This window comes from Arabidopsis thaliana, chromosome 3 (assembly GCF_000001735.4).
Source record: "Arabidopsis thaliana chromosome 3, partial sequence".
Classification (NCBI taxonomy): domain Eukaryota; kingdom Viridiplantae; phylum Streptophyta; class Magnoliopsida; order Brassicales; family Brassicaceae; genus Arabidopsis; species Arabidopsis thaliana.
The window spans coordinates 16291137-16309864 of NC_003074.8; the positions used below are offsets into that span (position 1 = coordinate 16291137).

At 34.2% G+C, this 18728-nt stretch overlaps 7 protein-coding genes, 3 long non-coding RNA genes and 1 pseudogene across 18 annotated transcripts; 7 read left to right on the forward strand and 4 right to left on the reverse strand.

The window, feature by feature from the left end:
* Nucleotides 1-10: 10 nt before the first annotated feature.
* On the reverse strand, nt 11-1328 carry PSK3 (PHYTOSULFOKINE 3 PRECURSOR). 2 transcript variants are annotated; one of them, NM_001203082.1, is made up of 4 exons: nt 1251-1328; nt 913-985; nt 750-814; nt 44-362 (listed from the first exon to the last, which is right to left on the reverse strand). In NM_001203082.1, exons 2-4 carry the CDS (start codon nt 980-982, stop codon nt 252-254), a joined length of 246 nt encoding a protein of 81 aa, NP_001190011.1. In that variant the 5' UTR covers nt 983-985; nt 1251-1328; the 3' UTR covers nt 44-251. The 2 variants fall into 2 exon arrangements, with proteins under 2 accessions (NP_566871.1, NP_001190011.1); NM_114342.3 differs by lacking the exon at nt 1251-1328 and having other exon boundaries at nt 11-362; nt 913-1226.
* Nucleotides 1329-4716: 3388 nt separating this feature from the next.
* AT3G44740 (Class II aaRS and biotin synthetases superfamily protein) lies at nt 4717-6834 on the reverse strand. 5 transcript variants are annotated; one of them, NM_114343.6, is made up of 6 exons: nt 6426-6834; nt 6038-6181; nt 5722-5916; nt 5394-5618; nt 5264-5318; nt 4737-5194 (listed from the first exon to the last, which is right to left on the reverse strand). In NM_114343.6, the coding sequence occupies exons 1-5, from the start codon at nt 6549-6551 to the stop codon at nt 5274-5276; spliced, it is 735 nt and encodes a 244-aa protein (NP_190060.5). In that variant the 5' UTR covers nt 6552-6834; the 3' UTR covers nt 4737-5194; nt 5264-5273. The 5 variants fall into 5 exon arrangements, with proteins under 5 accessions (NP_001319685.1, NP_190060.5, NP_001326391.1 ...); NM_001339174.1 differs by having other exon boundaries at nt 6262-6834; NM_001339175.1 differs by having other exon boundaries at nt 4756-5017; nt 6426-6739.
* On the forward strand, nt 6520-8740 carry HDA3 (histone deacetylase 3). Of its 2 annotated transcripts, none has more exons than NM_114344.4 (8): nt 6520-6921; nt 7156-7226; nt 7311-7536; nt 7643-7678; nt 7749-7843; nt 7970-8123; nt 8212-8290; nt 8386-8740. In NM_114344.4, exons 1-8 carry the CDS (start codon nt 6909-6911, stop codon nt 8447-8449), a joined length of 738 nt encoding a protein of 245 aa, NP_566872.1. In that variant the 5' UTR covers nt 6520-6908; the 3' UTR covers nt 8450-8740. The 2 variants fall into 2 exon arrangements, with proteins under 2 accessions (NP_566872.1, NP_001190012.1); NM_001203083.1 differs by having other exon boundaries at nt 6843-6921; nt 7652-7678; nt 8386-8711.
* A 149-nt stretch (nt 8741-8889) lies between these two features.
* Nucleotides 8890-11644, reverse strand: AT3G44753 (uncharacterized protein; the record flags this gene model as incomplete). Of its 2 annotated transcripts, NM_001339177.1 has the most annotated exons (3): nt 10395-11644; nt 10029-10125; nt 8890-8983 (listed from the first exon to the last, which is right to left on the reverse strand). In NM_001339177.1, exons 1-3 carry the CDS (start codon nt 10492-10494, stop codon nt 8890-8892), a joined length of 291 nt encoding a protein of 96 aa, NP_001327689.1. In that variant the 5' UTR covers nt 10495-11644. The 2 variants fall into 2 exon arrangements, with proteins under 2 accessions (NP_001327689.1, NP_001327690.1); NM_001339178.1 differs by lacking the exon at nt 8890-8983 and having other exon boundaries at nt 9829-10125; nt 10395-10628.
* Nucleotides 10698-11595, forward strand: AT3G44755 (uncharacterized protein; the record flags this gene model as incomplete). Its single annotated transcript, NM_148840.2, has 4 exons — nt 10698-10965; nt 11065-11181; nt 11269-11463; nt 11557-11595. The coding sequence occupies exons 1-4, from the start codon at nt 10867-10869 to the stop codon at nt 11593-11595; spliced, it is 450 nt and encodes a 149-aa protein (NP_680094.1). The 5' UTR covers nt 10698-10866.
* A 1266-nt stretch (nt 11645-12910) lies between the features above and the next one.
* AT3G44757 lies at nt 12911-13479 on the forward strand (annotated as a pseudogene). Its single transcript has 2 exons — nt 12911-13134; nt 13203-13479.
* Nucleotides 13480-13637: 158 nt separating this feature from the next.
* Nucleotides 13638-13912, forward strand: AT3G06905. Its single transcript, NR_141289.1, has one exon. It is a non-coding gene; the product is annotated as an other RNA (long non-coding RNA).
* Nucleotides 13913-14185: 273 nt separating this feature from the next.
* On the forward strand, nt 14186-15242 carry AT3G44760 (uncharacterized protein). Its single transcript, NM_114345.2, has one exon. The coding sequence runs from the start codon at nt 14512-14514 to the stop codon at nt 15079-15081; it is 570 nt and encodes a 189-aa protein (NP_190062.1). The 5' UTR covers nt 14186-14511; the 3' UTR covers nt 15082-15242.
* Nucleotides 15243-15354: 112 nt separating this feature from the next.
* On the forward strand, nt 15355-15594 carry AT3G06915. Its single transcript, NR_141290.1, has one exon. It is a non-coding gene; the product is annotated as an other RNA (long non-coding RNA).
* Nucleotides 15595-17295: 1701 nt separating this feature from the next.
* AT3G44763 (uncharacterized protein) lies at nt 17296-18336 on the forward strand. The gene is made up of 3 exons (NM_001349594.1): nt 17296-17351; nt 17912-17959; nt 18198-18336. Exon 3 carries the CDS (start codon nt 18242-18244, stop codon nt 18278-18280), a length of 39 nt encoding a protein of 12 aa, NP_001336524.1. The 5' UTR covers nt 17296-17351; nt 17912-17959; nt 18198-18241; the 3' UTR covers nt 18281-18336.
* On the reverse strand, nt 18221-18572 carry AT3G06925. The gene has a single exon (NR_141291.1). It is a non-coding gene; the product is annotated as an other RNA (long non-coding RNA).
* Nucleotides 18573-18728: the final 156 nt, after the last annotated feature.

Sequence of the window (18728 nt, forward strand, 5' to 3'; positions counted from 1 at the left end):
TGCCCAACCCTACGTTTGATACACTAGTATTTGCACATTCTTAACAAGTTTGAAAGATTTATTCAATCAACATTTTTTCTCTAATTAAAAACAAAAATATTGGTTTCTTGGAGCTGTTTTGTCACATAGGACTCATATACAATACAAATATATCTAAGTAACATCAACACAAAACATACACTTTTTTTTTGGGGGCAAAACATACACATACATATATGTATGCAAATTAATCAAAATGATAACAATTAATGTCAATGCTTATGGTGCTGTGTGTAAATATAGTCTAAGTGAGATTCCGTCATCATCCTTCTCCTCAAACATTCTTCATCTCCTTCTCCACAATATTCCATCCCCATCAATTTCTGTTTTTACAAAGACAAAAAGGTTAAAATATTGATCTCTGATTCTGCATATAAATTTACTAAACTACTTTGAGTTTCCTTAACCCTTTTTTTTTTTTGTCAACTCCCTAACCCTATTCAATTATGAGATACTTATTACTACAATTAGGAAGAAATAAAAATACACCATTGAGTTGAGTTTCTCATATCTTTTTTTTGTAATTATTAAAAGTGAGTTGAATTCTTTCAAGTTCAAATTTCAATTTAGAAAAGTAGAACATTACTCTGAAATATCATTAAGAAATTAACTTTGAAAATGTTAATTGGTATGCATCTGATAGCATATTTTAGGAAAATAAAATAAGCAAATTGTTTATTTATCTTAGGGAAAAATTTAGATGAACTTACATTAACTGAGTCCTCTTCCACTGATGTAGCTGAAACTAATGGATTTATCTCTTGATCTTCTTTTCCTGATTACATATAAAGATTTAGAGTTGAAGGAAGATGATTTTGGTTATTGATAATATTAATTTTAAGAAACTAATCATTACTGTATTCAACAACATACCTCTTCGAATTGCAGATGAACTTGTTGATAAAATGAGGAAGAGAACTGCCAGGCACAAGCTTTGCTTCATGTTCTTGGTTGAGAGAGAGAGAGAGAAAAAAAGTGAGAAGTTTGTGATAGACAGATACTGAATATAAATACACAGAGTCGATCTGAGATTCCATTTTTTAATTATTATCTAAAAAAAATTCTTAGTTTGGTCAAGTTTTTGTTTTCTTTGTTCACATCAATATGTCAAATTTAACTTGAATCCAGCTAATAGATAATAGACTACATTAGCTCAAACTAATATGGTACATTAACAAATATCAAATGCAAATAATGACATGAATCATTACCTCAGTAATGATTAAGTGTATATAAATCACATAGTTGATTAGTAGAATACTTTTTATTATGAGTTTATCAAAAAATATGAAGGGAGACAAGGAAATCTTTTAGTAATTCGGGGGAGAGCAAAGTTTCGCTAAATAATTGAGAAAGTGTGGTCCAACCAAAGTCTTAGACATATACTAATGCTAAAGTCTTGCCTGTTTTGTCAGAGTTTTTCAACCTAAGTCAACTCTTCCGACATAATTTGACAGCTGTTTTCCCATATCCCCATTTTCTGTTTCTCTTCTTCTTTTTTTTCATTTGTTTTCTATATTTTTTCATATTCATATTTGTATTCAGTTTTTTCGTTTCTAATATCTCATCTAAACATGTTTTTGATAATCATCCATCTATATTTATTTTCTAAACATAATTTCATGTAATAGTATTAGTAATACTCTGAACTAAAATGTTCACTTTAATTTGTTTTTGTTTTTTTTGTTTTTTGTTCAACTGTTTCTTTAATATTATTGTTTTGTATTTGTTATCGTTTTATATGATTATATCACATTTGTTATCACTTAATCTGGAGATCTTTTAGATGATGAACACCACAATTACATATTTACAAAGCAGAATATTTTTTTCTCGTTCATTTTTTTTTTGTAGATCATATGTAGTGTAGCCATATATTATGTTTTGTATTTTAATAAATTGGAATAAAATGGTGGAACGTTGGCAGGTAATTAGTAGCATTGAATAAGAAATTAAAAAACCATAACAAACAACTATATATATTTTGGAAAGATAACAAAAGTTGTGGACGAAACTGCGTAACACATGTAAGCAAAACCTACGTATGTGGCAACACCACTTCTGTCCCTTAATGCTATAGTCACTATCCCTCTTTACACCTTTTATTTTGTTTTTATGTCGATGTCATACCATTACCAAACATTTCTTAAAATAAAATAATTATAGATATGCAAAATAATAAAGATGACATCTAAAACAATAAGTACAGTTTGATGACAAAAACAATGAGATCGAAAGAAAAACATATGCAACAAGTTTTGATTGGTAACACAAAAAGTATACCATTTTGATTGGCCAGACTATAACATTCCATCCGAGATCTAGGTGAGAATGAGGTCTTAGTGGTCATTCGGTTGTACAACCTGTTTTAAAACAAATACTTGAAATTCTGGATAAACCAAGAACTATATTTCCCAAACTCAGAACCACTGAGTATTACTTTATTAAAAATCTGATTAAGAAGTTTACAACTACCTTAATTGGTTTTACACAAGATCTAAACTATTTTAGCTTGTCACCTAAGATTTCCTTAACACACACAAGAGACGATTACAAGAACACACTCTTTGATCTCTCTAGAATCCTAATCAGAGTAAATCTTACCCTCTCACAATGAAAAGCTTTGCACTTGCTTTTCACCACTATTACGACCGAGTCTAAGAAGAACCTTAGCACCTCTATTTATATCATCGAGGTCTTTGGTTTTCTAGGTTAGTCTTCAAGATCTTGGATCACTCCAAATCTTCGCGTGAATATCTTCTTTCCAAACCGAACTCATCTTGTTGTGGTCTCCACGTCATTCGTTCATTTGGCGGTATATCCACGATCATCATCAATTACTTGATCTTCATTTTAGTCTTCTGAAACAGCTTCCAGCTTGTTCCAGCAAACAACACTCCTTCTGGTTTGTTCTGATAGAGGGTGCACTAACAATACTAACACTTTTGAGTTTTGAATAACTTCGGTTAAGGGCACAAAATGGATCGGTTATATAAAATGGTAGAAGTTATTTAGCGGATAAAAAAAACGGTAAACGATACTAAAATAGTTACAAGTAGTACGAAGTAATTGAAGGTAACAACGGTACAACAGTGCATGATTACATGGTCAAATTTCTGTGTGTTTATTTAATTGGTAATTTATATTAATTATAGCTCTCATACGTACAAGTTTTGTGGTCAACTTGCAGTTTACCAATGTGACCCAAAGTCTTACCCATTGGTCAAATCGAATTACAAACATAGCATGCAAGCACGAGCGTTTCATTTTATTAATAATTCTTATCTTGGTTATTTTTATATAGATACTATTAGTTTTTGTTTTGTTAATTTCGAGTTATTGCATTTTTAATATTTGTTGTTTCTTTTGTTATTGCGCACTCTTAAATGACTTGGAAACTAGACTACAATAATACACATGAAATTTTCTTTTGGTTTTAATAACAATGATAATTTTCTTTTGGCTAAATAAAATTGATAATTAATATTACCATTATCAAAAGTCAAAACTGAAACAAATTGTAGAGTTACGACTTCAGCTTCTATATATAATCTATTTTTTTAATATCAGGCGAGAAATGTACCTGCACAGGATGATTTAACATGGCCATAACCACTGCATAAGTTGTAATCATGTATTAGATTTTTAAAACACCAATATCTTCTAGTGAATTTTGAAAATGATTGTGATAACGATGCTGTTTTGTTCCATTATCTTTCAAACATTATAAACCAGTAAGACGAATATAAATATTAGAGTTTCAAGTTATCTATATATAACACACACAAAAATGTTTCAGACACTTATAATTGATATAATTAATGTATATGGATTTGTGCACAACAAACAAAAAATGACTTATTCACATGCAAGTTTTTGGGAATTGCTAACTTTGCAACCACGTATATGTGTACAATTGAAAAGTCACATAGAATGACGACTGCATAGACCTATATTATTAAAAAAATAAAAATTGTCCATTTTGATCAAGAATGATGGATCATAATTTGATGTATATATACGTATGATGATTATAAAATCACATATTTTGGGAGACTCACGTACGCCTTGAGGAGACCAAGACCAACCCTAACCCCAAAGCTTAATCGCTTTAGCAACGACAAGGACAAGACACCACTTACTTCTATGGAATCTTTACCACAATGTGTGTAATAATCTAACAGCTGAGTAGAATTTGCTCACACTGATACTACATACAAAATCTAATTGTATCAGTCATTCACATGTGAAATAATGTATGATTTAAACGAAAATTATGTGTATAATAATTAACGTAACTGAAGATAAAAAATATAAAATAAATATTTGCTTATTTTATGTGTGTTAATTGGAGATAAGAAAAAATTGGTATTTTATTTGAAATCGTGGTAGAAAATTTCTCAAAAGTCGTACTAATGCCTTGAGTTTTGATCAGTTTTGAGTTTTTTTAGTTTTTTTTTTTCTTTTTCTAATTGTGTGCCATTTGTAGTGTTTAGGTGTCTTTTATGTGTACATAGTTGTCTATCGATTCATTCAAGTTCCAAACTGCTTTTAGAGAAAAAAAAAAGGGGGGCATTAATTGGGGATGTTATCGACATAAGTATGTGTATATGGGATGTGATGAGAGATTTTTCATTGCTGGATGGAGCTCAAATTTGGCATATACTAGAAAACTGAGAGAGTTTTATTTGGAGGTGGTTTGAGATCATTCGAATGGTTGAATACTTTTTTAGAAAACAGATTACTTTTGCGAAATTTGTTTGAAAACAAATTTGGCATATACTAGAAAACAGATTTTGAACCTTTTCTCTAGTTTAATCTAATCATGAATTACTTTACAGTTTCTTTTGTGTTTAGAGATTGACACCATATTCTTCTTGATGCTCACGTTTCTCTTTAGGGTACATACGTAAAACTCTACTTCCCCTTTGGTTTCCAAGATTGCTTTCATCTCCATAGCTTATTGCTCATTCATCGCCTAACAAAACATTACACGAAGCATGTTGTTTAATGTAAACCAACATCATGAGACAAAGAAATATGTCAGTAAAACAATAGATTTCAGTCACTCTATATCTAAAGATTTAACGACATGCTTTTGATTTCCCTTGAATGCAAGAACCAGTTCTTTCTTCACAGGAGTAATCACAAGTTTCTGAAATAACAGAGAACCCATATTAAGAACAAGCTATAGAGACAGAGATGAACATGTTGACTTGATTACCTCTACTTCTTTAGGTTCTGGAAATTTCTCTCAGCCACAGAGCAACTTTTCCTACCTACGGGTTTTGATCATCAATTCTCTAGCTGTCAAACGAAATGAAGAAAATACAAGATAAAAGTAAGTTTCTTACCGAGTGGGCACGTAAGTCGAATGCAGACCTATCTGCTATACCAACACATTCAATCCACCCATATGAACTCTCAAATTCAGCATCCAAACAATCTGCAGCATAGCGGGCCATTTCATTTGCAAAATGCTGGCGGAAACGCAACTGTTCCTTGTCTGTGCCAAGACGGACAAGGAAAAGATACACTCTCGCAATGAAGTAGCCTACAGTTTCTTTGTTCACAGTTCCCTATTCAAATACAGTTGCAGGCATCAATAAGCAATTAAGAAACAAAAGGTCTGAGGGAGTGCATACTAGAAGTAAGTAGACGCAGATGATTACAGATACTGACCTTGGCAACAACTTCGCCAAGGCAAAGTTTTTTCGCAGATTGGCCAGACATTTGTTCCTCTCTTGGAAACATAAGGAATTCAAAATTTGCTACATCAGAGAATTTCGGATGTGACTTATTCCCAGGATCAACAAAATGCTCAATTTCTGCCAGCGTGAATTCACAAACTCTAAGAAGCCCTTGACGATGAGATATCTGCAAGTAATATGCGTCACTTATTAAAAGCCAGACATAAAAGAAAGAAAAAAGAGTCCCTGATTGAGATAAACACATCCAATCTATCAAGCAAAGGAATAGAAAATTAAACGATAATCACCTCATTTCTAAAGGTTGACCAATTTGAGCAGCAGCAAAGGGAAATTTCCTCCCATTGTAGTAATACAAGTCCTTCACAAAAATGCCTTGTTAGAGTGTTCTTCGTGTCTGGAGCAATAATCCTTAAGCAAGTGGTCCGTCCGCACTGTAACAAGTTCCAGTTTTCTCATTCTTAACCATTAGATCAGTGAACTGGTCTACATGTCCAGATGCCTTGAGAACAACCTCTGGTGTCACACATGGACAATCCACTTCATACATATTCTCCTTAAGAATGAAATGCTATCTGAGAACAAACCTAAAACAATCTCTACTCTTCTCTATGAATCATGTCAAATTTGTCTCAATTTCTACTCAAAAGAGAAAGGTGAATGATGTTCCGTACTTACTTGACGCCAGAAGCTAAGAACATTGGATTTAACAGCACAATCCTTAATCAAATAGTCCGGCGACGTCACGGTTGATTTTGAAAGAAGGGATATAGAACAAACGCCGCTCGAGAGTATTAACCACATTTTGTCGAAATCAGCAGCTCCATGGCTGCATCAATCGTGAAGCCTTGAGAGCTTGAAGACATTCCCCTGAGCTTCGACGGAGGAAGATTTCGCCTATACTGATTTCCGCCGTTTGAATTTGATCGGAGCATTTTGTTTTTTCACAAACTTTCATATCTTTAACGACGTCGTTAGTACTGAAGAAAAACCCTAAAGAGTAAAGACCCTAACGGCGTCGTATTAAAACCCTAAAACGGCTTCGTATTAAAACCCTCTGTCTTATAAATAATCTCTTAAAACCCTTTCTTCTTCTCTTACATTTTCAGCTGCTCATAAACCCTAAAAATCCTCTCTTTTTCTCAACCTTGATTCTTAGCCATGGAGTTCTGGGGTAAGAATCTTCTCTGTTTTGTCTGAAGCTTTTTGGGTTTTTCTTAAAATCTGTTTTCGAACTCTCTTGTGGCTGCTTCCTTGTGTGGTGTAGTTGTGTAGCTTCATCTAGGGTTTTAAGTTGCAATATTCTCACATAGAAATGGTTATATTATATAGGAATTAGTGTGGTAGTGTATAACTTGAAGCTGTATCTTGATACTCATGTTGGTTTTTGTTAAAACGATGTAATCAGGAATTGAAGTTAAATCAGGAAAGCCAGTTACAGTGACTCCTGAAGAAGGCATTCTTATCCACGTTTCTCAGGTTTAGTATCAAATCTTATTGATTTTGATTCTGAGAGTTGTTAGAGGTCTAGTGTAAACAATCTTGGATTGTTTATCTGTGTAGGCATCGCTTGGAGAATGTAAAAACAAGAAGGGAGAGTTTGTGCCTTTACATGTAAAGGTTGGGAACCAGAACTTGGTTCTGGGAACTCTATCGACTGAGAACATCCCTCAGCTTTTCTGTGATTTGGTATTCGACAAGGAGTTTGAGCTTTCTCACACTTGGGGAAAAGGAAGTGTTTACTTTGTTGGATACAAAACTCCCAACATTGAGCCACAAGGCTATTCTGGTGAGTTTGCAAGATAAAATCTGTTTCAATTCAATTATTCTGTTTGTAACTGTAATATTGGCTTGGTTGCTGATGATTCGTTTATGTGTTGTATTGATATATTCAGAGGAAGAAGAGGAAGAAGAGGAAGAAGTTCCTGCTGGTACTTAAACTAGACAGAGACTACTTGATTTGTGATCCTGATAATTGGTAATAACTAGTTCCATTTGCAGGGAATGCTGCCAAGGCTGTAGCTAAACCAAAGGCTAAGCCTGCAGAAGTGAAGCCAGCTGTTGATGATGAAGAGGATGAGTCTGATTCTGACGGAGTGAGTTGTTATAGCTTTCTGTGATTTGTCTCTTTTTGTTTACCATTTCAGAATAATGACTGAGGAGATGAGACATCTTTTTTGAACAAATGTTGGTGACGCATTCTTGTGTTATGATTCTTGCAGATGGATGAAGATGATTCTGATGGTGAGGATTCTGAGGAAGAAGAGCCTACACCTAAGAAGCCTGCATCAAGCAAGAAGAGAGCTAATGAAACTACCCCTAAAGCACCTGTGTCAGCAAAGAAGGCGAAAGTAGCAGTTACTCCTCAGAAAACAGGTATAGATACAAACCATTCTCTTACATTATTCACTAAATTGGGAAACACGAGTATTCATTTGAACCTGCATCGTCTTCTTTGGCACAGATGAGAAGAAGAAAGGGGGAAAGGCTGCAAACCAGAGCCCAAAGTCGGCCAGTCAAGTCTCATGTGGTTCATGCAAGAAGTGAGACTCTCTCTCTTTCTCTAACTCTTGTCTTCACTGCTCAAAATTTCTGTTTGTTATAACATTTCGCTTGTTGGCTTATATCTCTTTGGCAGGACTTTCAACTCAGGGAATGCACTTGAGTCTCACAACAAGGCCAAGCACGCTGCTGCCAAGTGAAGTGGTTTCTTATTAGAGCTTGTGATTTCTATGGAATTTTGCCTGTAGTCTTTATGAAACCTTCGGATTTTCTTATATTTTCTTTTGATAACAAGAGTCTTAATGAAAGAGAGCCAGTTGGAGTCTTATTACCACTATATTTCAACATTCTATCTTGGCTCAAATGTGTTAATTTTAGATTCACGTTTTCACCATTTTCTGTTTCCACAAATCTGTTGGCCAATAGCAGAGTTTATTAGAAGAATAAATGAAGGTTTCACAACATTAAAAATGATCAATCCTTTAAGCCAGCAACTAATTTGAAGAACAAATATCCTCTGTTTTCATTATTACGGTTCTAGTTTCTTCACTGCTCTTAATGCTAAGTGTATGATTGTATGATTGCATTACTAGACTCAAGCTTATAGCGTGGTTCTTTATCGGCTTTCAACTTTTAACAACTATCTTTGCCAATCATTTTCACAAGGCTCATGTTTTGGAGGAAACATTGACAGGAGTCTTTCACCAGTTTTTTTAACCCCAAAGGTTAAAAACCTGCCAACAAGTATTTCATAATAAACAATTTCTCTGGAAACAATTACTAACAAAGAAATTGAAATCTTTCAAGAAACCAGAGAACTAGTATCAGCCACGGTTACAAAATTAGCTTCACACACGAAGAAACACAACACAAAACCAGAAACTACTGATTTCTATTAGGAAATTATCAGAGCAATCAAACTTGAAAGACTGGAATTGGGCAAAATAAAGCATGATCATTTAAAAATGAAATAGTACCTGTTAAAATGTAAATCCATGAACAATTGTAATTTATAGTAATCTGTAGAAATATTGTTGATCAACGAAAATTGTAATTGAGCACTAAAGATTTTTTCTCACTTCTCAGACACTCATAACAAAAGAAATATCTCATATCAAACCACTACTAAGCGATCATTACAAATCAAGTAAGATAATCTTCCAAGGACAATCAATAACCATCTCTTTTCGAGTTCATCATAAATTTCAAAGTTAGTAATATCATATTTTTTTAATTAATACATAAACCACACAAACAAACAAGGTATTCAAGTTAGCACTAAACTACTCAACACAGAGATTAAGGTAAGAAAAAACCCATGTAACAAAGCAAGCAAATACTACACAACAAACAACCGAAGAAGTCATAACTTCAAAGCATAAACCACCATAAACCACACAAGCACATATTCAAGTCAGCATATTAGACCATACAATACACAGATTTAAGTAAGTACAGATCATGCGCAACTAACAAAATTCAAGCCATAGCTTCAAAGCATAAACCATGGTCCACATAATAGTCCATAAAACAACCAATAAAATCATATTCTCACATCTAAATGTTCGTAACAATACTAAACAAGTAAAAGGTATCTTTTTCACTTTATACCCTGCACTAAGGAGAGTGATTGTCAAATAGATTCCACTGAATCAGTTGCTCAGGTATTCAAAAGTAGAAGCTTGTTAACATAAGATTTCTAACATTGGTAACTATATCAACCAATCTAATACAAACATAGGAGAAGCACATGACAAAAACCACAGTTGAGAGAATTACATGAAGAGTATGTAGACTGTTGTGAAAGTATTATCGAGAAACTCTTTGTGATCGATGAGAGAAGAATCCAGTCTCTGTCTTCTTATACGAACTAGATCTGCAACGATAAGAAGAAAAAAAACGTTGTTAGATGAATATACAAGTCTTTGATCTCTTAACTGTACTCAAAATTAATTTCACGATAACTGAAATTGGAACCCTAATTCAAAGAATCAGAAACACAAATCTTCAATTAATTTGAAGTGAAATCGAGTAAATCGAAATAAAAAACGATCGAAAGATTTTAAAAGAAAACCGATTTTTGAGAATTTGGAAGCCAGAGTTAATTCGATGAAGAGCATTATATAAATCTTTGTTTAATTTTACCCAAATCGAAGAGAGAACGAGAGAAAGAACTTAAAAGCGATTTTGAAATTTTGAAACTCTCGATTACAGAAATTACTGAATGAAGATAATGATTAATCATCGATTTCAGAAAGCAAAATTATATATACGAAAACAGGATTAACCCAGATGAAACTGAAGAATTCGAACGAAAATTTACAGAGCAAATTTCAAAATCGCCGATGAAAGAGTCGCAGAGAAAGAGAATAATAGAAACCCGGTTTCCGTTTTTAGTAATGTTTTGTGCGTGTGAGTCACGCGACCCCAATATTTTCTCTCGTTTGTGAAAGAGCGAAACCTAGATCGAAAATTCGTTTTGTCCTCTCCGGCGACGGTGTTCCTTACCGTTTGCCGGAGAGGACCACTCTCTTCTTTCCCTTTCTCTAGTTGTCTTCTCCGTGTTGTCTTTGTCGATCCGGTGGTGCTCTGACCTTGGTTGGATTTTCGTCTCTTGATGGTGGTGTTGCCGCAAGAAGTTTCGCTTGTGGGGCAGTTTGCTACTGTCTCATGTCGAGCTCTTGTTTACGGTGCTTGTGGACGGTGCTATGACAGGGTTCTTCGCCGGAGTGTGTAGCTTTTTTCTGCTCTCGTGCGGCGAGCTACTCGTAGTTTCTGGTCGTGGCTCCGATGAGGCGTCTTTTCAACGGTTTAGCTCCTAGCGGCAGGACCTTTCGCTCGGCCTGAGAAACCGGTGGTGCATCGCCGTGTTCTTCAGTCATCGTCGTTGTTTCTTTGGGGTGCGGACTCTCCGGATTGTCTTGATGGGACGGTTCTTCTTTTCTCGGGCCTCTCTATCCTTGTTTTCTCCAGCTCCGGTTGGTGTCGTCGCTGGATCCGACGGGCTTCTCCTTTGGAGGCAAGCCTCAGGGTCACTTTTGTGATCTTGGCTTGTTCGTTGCGGTTAGACGCGTTGGGGATTCTGGTTGTTGGTGGTCATCGTGTCTCCTCCTTTGGTGGGTTGTTGAAGGTGGTAGCTTCTTCAGCCATGGGTACAGCTTCTCCGTGCCCGTTTGTCTTTGTCCCCGTGGCTTCTTCTCCGTTTTGCTTTAAGGTAGAGTTTTGTTGTTTTGGTGTTGTCGGTTTATGTTTTTGTTGCTTTGGTTAGCTTTTGGTGTATTGGTTGGGTTTGTCGAGTAGAATAGAGGGGGCGAATAAGTCTAAGTGGCGATACTATCTCAGATAGCATAGAAGTCCATGATTGCTTATACGTTTTTGCGTTAGTTTTCGGAGAAATTGTAGGCTTCTATCTTGAGGTTTTGTGAACGGGCCTTACATAGATTTGCTCGTGGCAACTAAGATGAGGACTCCAGTTATTTGGTTCTGTGGCAACCACGCAAATTTTCGAGTTTCGCGGATTTGGAATCTGTGTTTCTCCTTACAACTTGACTTTGACCGCTTAGCAGTGATCCTTTGCAATTTGAGTTGTAATGTTGTCTTTATATTTCTGTAGATTGCTTTAATCTGTTTCATGTTTTCCCTGTAATTCTGTCAAAAATGAAAATGGTATAAAATTTAACCTTTTATTAAAAAAAAAAAAAAAAAATAGAAACCTTTTTTTTACTGACATTATATAAGCCACGTGGCACATTTCTAACGTTCTCGCCAATGCCAATAACGGCTACATTACGTTTTAGGAACAAATGTTTTGATTTTTGCGTGTTGTGATTAGTGAATGTGGCCACGTCATAAGCGTTACATGTAAAATTTGTTAAATATTGAAGTAAAACATGCCAAAAAACACACAAAAAAAAACTAAGATAAAAGCAAATTACAAAGACATCTGTTGTGTAAACATGATCACATTATCGTTAAGAAAATAAAATACTATTATTCAAAACTGAAACATGTTGACACAAAATTATTTTACTGAATTTATTTATCCTTTAAAATAAACATATGAAGTCTTCAAATCCTAATCATCAATGAGTATATTTAATGTTTGATAATTCTGATTACTAACAATCTAGTATCTTTGCTAAAGTTAATTTGTAGTTAACAACTTAACATGTGGTTTATATAGGTCGTTCATGCTGCCTTTTATACTCTCTTATTCAAGTGTAGTGATCTCGATTTTTAAGGAATTATGAAATTGGAGGGAAAAAAAAGTTGTGATGTTTTGGTTTCTACATAAAGTGTAGTGATCTCGATTTTTGGTTGTTTGTGGATGATGCAGCATCATCAAAATATCTTTTTATGATTTCAGATTTTACAGAACCAAAACCCAACCAAAAATGAATAAAGAATCATTCTGGTTCAATTCACACTAACTTAACCGGAACACAACAATATTGGGGAACCGGTTGAACCGGGTCAAATAAGGTCAACAGATGTTAAAAACAAATGGGCCTAGAAAAGCCCTAACATTGTCTTTCAAACCGACACCTAATTGGATTATATTGATCACGTAAACTCGTAATTTCGATTTAGGTTTTTCTCAACAAAATTTCTTCAATCTTCACTTTCATCAAGATTTTTCATCTTTCTTCTCACTCAAAACGATGACACAAAGAGGATTCACATACAGATTGATTCCCTCCGACGAGTATTTCATCAAATTCACGTTAACACTCAACGTTATCCTTGTTGCAACGGTGCTTATACTATATAATATGATGGGTCGAGCGAGAGATCCTGAGTTCGTAAACATTGAGTTATCGAATTTAACTTTTCGTCAGTCGATGTGGCTTTTAGCTGAGTGGATGGCACTTTCTTGTTGCTATAAGTCAACTCACTGCGTAGTATCTACCTGGTACGATGGTAAGACCATTGATTTCGAAAGAATTGACAAAGAGATTGCTACGGTCTATGGTTTCTTCACTTTGGTCTTTTTGCTTATGAACTTTTTCGGATTCTTCTGGGGAGTTTTATGTCTACTTGTTTCTCCTCCGTTTCTCTTTTTGGTTATTCGTCAAGTTCAGAAACGTTAGAGAATCTCAAGATTAGATTGCTTGGAGCTGAAGATTCAACCACAACGATTAGTTTTAGGGTTTTTCTTTTTTTTCTTTTAGGGTTGAATCGTTTGGTGGTGATTTTTATTTTCAGGTGTTGTAATTACTGCTACGAGTAATCTAAAGCTTAGATGCTTCGGGATAAAATTCAAATCTACGGTTAGGGTTTTTTTCTGGTGTTGTAAATACTTCAATCATGAGTTTGGTATAGATTTATTGAATTCAGATTTTACTATAGTCTATGTTATTAAAGAGTTTGCTTGATGATTTGCATACTTGCTCAACTATCTAAGCACGAGCTTGAACAACTTCGAGTTATCAAAAGTAACTTTTCATGAGACGATGGGGCTTTTGACTATGTTCATGTTGTTAGCTAATTTGTGCTTACCTGATAACTGGACCATATATCACTCGTTCATCGCTGTTTTGTCCGGCGAAAAGACCATTGATTTAAAAAAAAAGAACTGAAAAAGAGATAGGTATGATTTTAGTTTCTTGGCTTTGGCTTCTCATGAACATGTTCAGATTCTTCTGGGGAGTTTTATGTCTACCTGTTCCTCCTCCATTTCTCTTTTTGGTTCAACAATTTTCCTCCATTGGATTTTGACTGCTTATAACTGAAGAGTTTTTTTTTTGGGTTGAATTGTTTAGTAGTGGTGATTTTTAGTTTCCTGGTGTAATCTCGAGATTAGATTGCTTGGAGAAGAAGGTTCGAATTTGGGGATTAGTTTCTTTTTTTTGAAGGATAGAATCGTTTTGTTTGTTGAGTGAGTTTGGTTTCAGATCTTGTACTGCTATGATTCTGCCACTAAGTAAAACACTTTAGAGCGAAAGCAAAATATATTGATTTGTCAAATTATAAATTGGACTCTCCTTAATCCTTAGAAAAAAAAATGAACTGTCCTTCCAAAATTAAAGACTCGAGCTGGTTTAATTCACACTAACCAAACCGGAATACAAGAAGATTTGGTCAAATAAGGTCACGAACAGATGTTAAAAACAAATGGGCCTAGAAATTAAAACCCTAACGTTCTTTAAAACCGACACCAAATTAACATTATAAAACCACTGTTCATCTCCAAATATCTTCTTGCAACTTCTCATCTTCACTTTCTTAAAGATTACGCTTCTTTCTCTTCTGTTACTTAACGATGAAGAAATTGGGATTGACTTGCAGATGGATAGCTTCGGATGCAGTTTTCAACAAACTCTCGCTCAAATTCAACGTTCTCGTTGTTGTAACGCTGATGTTGCTGAGGATCTGGGGAGAATCTAACTTCATCGATTTCGTTAACTTTGAGATATCGAAAGTAACTTTCCGTGAGGCGATGGGGCTTTTGACTCTGATGATGGCTTATTTTTACTACTTGGGAAGTTTACGCTGGATTGTATCTGAGTTGCTTGAGCTTAACGATCCATTGGTAAGGATTGAAAAAAGAGTTGGCTATGATATATGGTTTCTTGACTCTGGCCTTTTACCTCGTGAACCTGTTTGGATTCTTCTGGGGAATTTTATGGCTACTAGTTTCTCCTCCGAGTATTCTTTTGGTTATTCGATTCGCCAAGTCCATTACCTTTTGAGAATCTCAAGATTAGATTCCTTGGAGATGAAGATTCAACTTAATTCAGCATATGGATTTTTTGGGGTTCCTCTTTTAGGATTGAATCGTTTGGTGGTGATTTTTTTGGTTTTTAGGTGTTGTAATTACTGCGATGAGTAATCTCAAGGTTTGATGCTTGGGGATGAAGGTTCAAATCTGGGTTTTTAGGTTTTTTTCTATTGTTGAATCGTTTCGTGGTGATTTTGTTTTGTCTTTTTTTTTGATGTAAAATTTTATTCACAAAAAAGGGTTTTACAATGAATGCAAAATAAAGAAGTTATAGAAGAGTATTACAACTTGGAAGGATCATTAGCGATTATGGGTTTCGAAATCAATATATATGGCAGCCTGCCTTTGTATTTAGTTGACCCAGTCATTTACCAAAGTTCTTAGCCGGTTTCGTACAATTCTTATCGATAAGTTTTGCAAGCTTTGAGGCTAGTGTGGGTGACTCACCATTCCGTTTACTATTCCGTTCTCGCCAAAGACTAAATAAAGAGATGAAAAACGTACCTCAACACAAACGAATGTAATCGTGGAGTCAGATCAGCATGGAGTAGAAGAGGTCATGAGTAAGGGAATTAGAGACTACCAGCTTGTCGTAAATCGAAGACCATGCATTTCCCGAGTGAGTGTTTACCAGATTTTAGAGGAGTATGAAGTATGAACATAAGGAAAAAATGATCCCTTTTTTCTACAACTTTCTTACACAAAAACGTAATTACTATTGACACTAACATTCCACTTTACCAATCTAGCTTCTGTAAATGTCGTTAATGTAAAGACAAGTGGTGTAGAATAATACAGTAGTTTAGTGCTGGGAATGATGACTAATGTGATTTTATTTTGTGTTAGAGAAGAGAAACTTGCGGATTTACTTCAGCACAACAAAGCAAATCCTTACGAGATTGACATATGAATTACGACTAAGGTTGAGGACAAAAAGATATTATGGAGACCAAATATATAAAAGAAAATACTTAAACAGCAGGAATTATAATCCTTATGAGATTGACATATGAATTACGACTAAGGTTGACATCAAGCTTTGATTACAAGAAAGTGCATATGAGTAATAACCAGGTGTGAAACATAAATTGTACGTAGGATTTCATTTTAGGGTCGAATATAACAAGACTGTGATCCTCGACATTTGTATCCAAAAGCAGTAATGATTTCTTATTCTTCATAACCTTGATCAGAGTGAACACTTGGGTAGATACATGTAGATGTAAAATTCATTCCTCATTATGTAGTGAGTGCTCTTCTCTGAATCAATGGTTTATAAACATGTAGCGAATCGTATTAAGGTGATGTTTGTTTGTGCATCTAGATTGCATCCAAATGCTATATCAAGATGATGAATTCAATCTGTGTTTGTTTCTGTATTTGGTTGTGCATTTGGATGCTTAACAGATTAATTTTTATTTTATTTGTTTGTTTAATTTTTGTAAATTTGCATGCATCTCCATTTCGATGTATCTATTAATAACAAAATGACTAAACTGAATATATTTATGTTCTAAATTATATTTACAAGTTTACAACTTAATAGTTTCCAAAAATATATTTAAAATTATTAATTTATATTTTCATAACATAGTTAAATTGAATCAATTATATTTGTAGAAAAAATAAAAACATTATAATAAAATATATTTCAAACATATAATAAAATCAATCTAAAAATAGACATTTCCAATTAAATAATGATAAAATTTTCATTAATAATTATATATATATATAATTTCGTTTTAATAGTTTGATAAATCTAAATATAAAACATTAGATATATCATATTTTCAATTAAAAGAAATAGTAAAAAAATTCCTAAATAATTTAGTTTTTTTTTTTTAATTTTCAACGTTATTTTTTAATTTTCCTGTTTTTTTTATAGTTTAGCATTATTCTTTGTTAATCTAAACTCCAAGGGATTAGTTTGGGTTGGAGCCTCCAACTTGGAGGTTTACAAAACGTTTAAACTACTCTAGCACGTATGAGATTCTAACAAAAAAAAACTCAAAAGCGGGAAACAAAATTTTGAAAACTCAGGGCCATAATCGTAAATTAACATGCCGATTGTTTCAAAAGAACCAGATAAATTAGCTGGCCTCACTACTCTATTTCGCAACGTTAACTCTTCCCCTTCCACAAGTAACGGTCAGCGAAAGTTGAAATTTCAAAATTCATTTCTTCAAATCCTCTTTGATCTTTGAGAATAACGCGTTAGGGTTTACATAATCGCATGGAGAAGCGAATTTTATTTTCTATCTTCTTCTGATTCTTTTCTCTGATCAATTGAATTGCGTCTCTGATTCGTTGGGTCAATTCAAATCGGGATCCAAGGGTTTTGATTTTGGGTCGGTGATATTCTGACGAAATCGAAGAAGGTACAAAACGTTTCGATCTCTCTCTCTCTTCTTGGTTAATTTGGGATCCTAGGGTTTGGATTTGGAATTTGCTTCCGTTGATTTCTGTTGGAATTTAGAGGTTTGATGGTTCTGGGATCTTTCTATTAGGGTAATGTCTAACTTATTCGATAGGTTTTAAATTTGGTGATCGGAGAATTTGAATGTTCTGAAACAGTTGAACAGAGTCTACATCAAAATTTCTCTCTTACTTGTTGAAATTGATGAGTCTAAATGATTAAAAAAACCAACGATTTAGAGAAGTTCCCTTATGTCCATGAATTTGATTGTATCGTTTTGGGATTTTAAGGAAGCAATCATATTCGCATAATCTGGACTAATGGATCTTTCTTTGGTTGTGGCGTCATTATGAGTCCATCACTGTCTTTATCTGTGAATTTGTGAAGATTTATTTTGAAAAAGGAAAAAAAATGGTTGATTGTTATATTCATGCAAGAACAATCTGTGAATTTATGTTTCTTATTTGCATGTTTATGTCTCCATTTGCGAGATCTAATTAGTCTTGTGGTCATATGATTCAGGCTATCAAGTGGCAATTCATATCTCAATTTGGAGACGGGAACATTACTGTAAGTTTTGAAACATTGTTTTAAAGTATATTTGTTGCCTAGATGATGCATTGGAGTCTCTTTCTATATATTATCTTTATGTGTTCTCATGAGTGAGATTGTTTTTTAACTTTGATAGTTATGTTTTACAACATTATCCAAGTGAAAAGATTAGCAAGCAGTCAGATTTTAGTACCGTATGAATCTTACCAAGTTTTTTTCTTGGCATTGATTTTGTGGTTTCATTCATTGATTATAGGTGCCGTAATATCATGTGAAGTTTGGTTCAAGAAGCAAAAGCAAATGAGAGTCGTGTATTCTGCTTTATGTAGGTATCTTTGAGGTCCAGAGAACAAAATTTTCGGAGGTGATTTTTATAGCCAAAAGCATATGAGAGGTCAGATATCTCTCCCTCTATTCTCATGTATATTCTGTCATGCATAAGTTCTAGAAACACACACGTTCACAGACACAACAAACACAACAAACACAATGCACTCAAACTCAAAACACACAAAAAACGCAACAAAACTCAAACAGAGCACAAAAACTCTAAGCAAACTCAAACGCATCCACTCAAACACAAAGAATAAAATACAGCACAAACTAGAGACAAGAAAGAAAGAAAACAACAATACTTCACGATTAATATTTGTTTTTAAGATTCTGTTGTTAAGTCAATTTCAGGTGAAGTATCTTTTTCTTCTCATTTTCTTTCCTTTCTTGGTCACAGTGATGCTTAGTATGTTTTGTTAGCAATTTCGTACTTTGATGCTATTCCAAAAGAGAA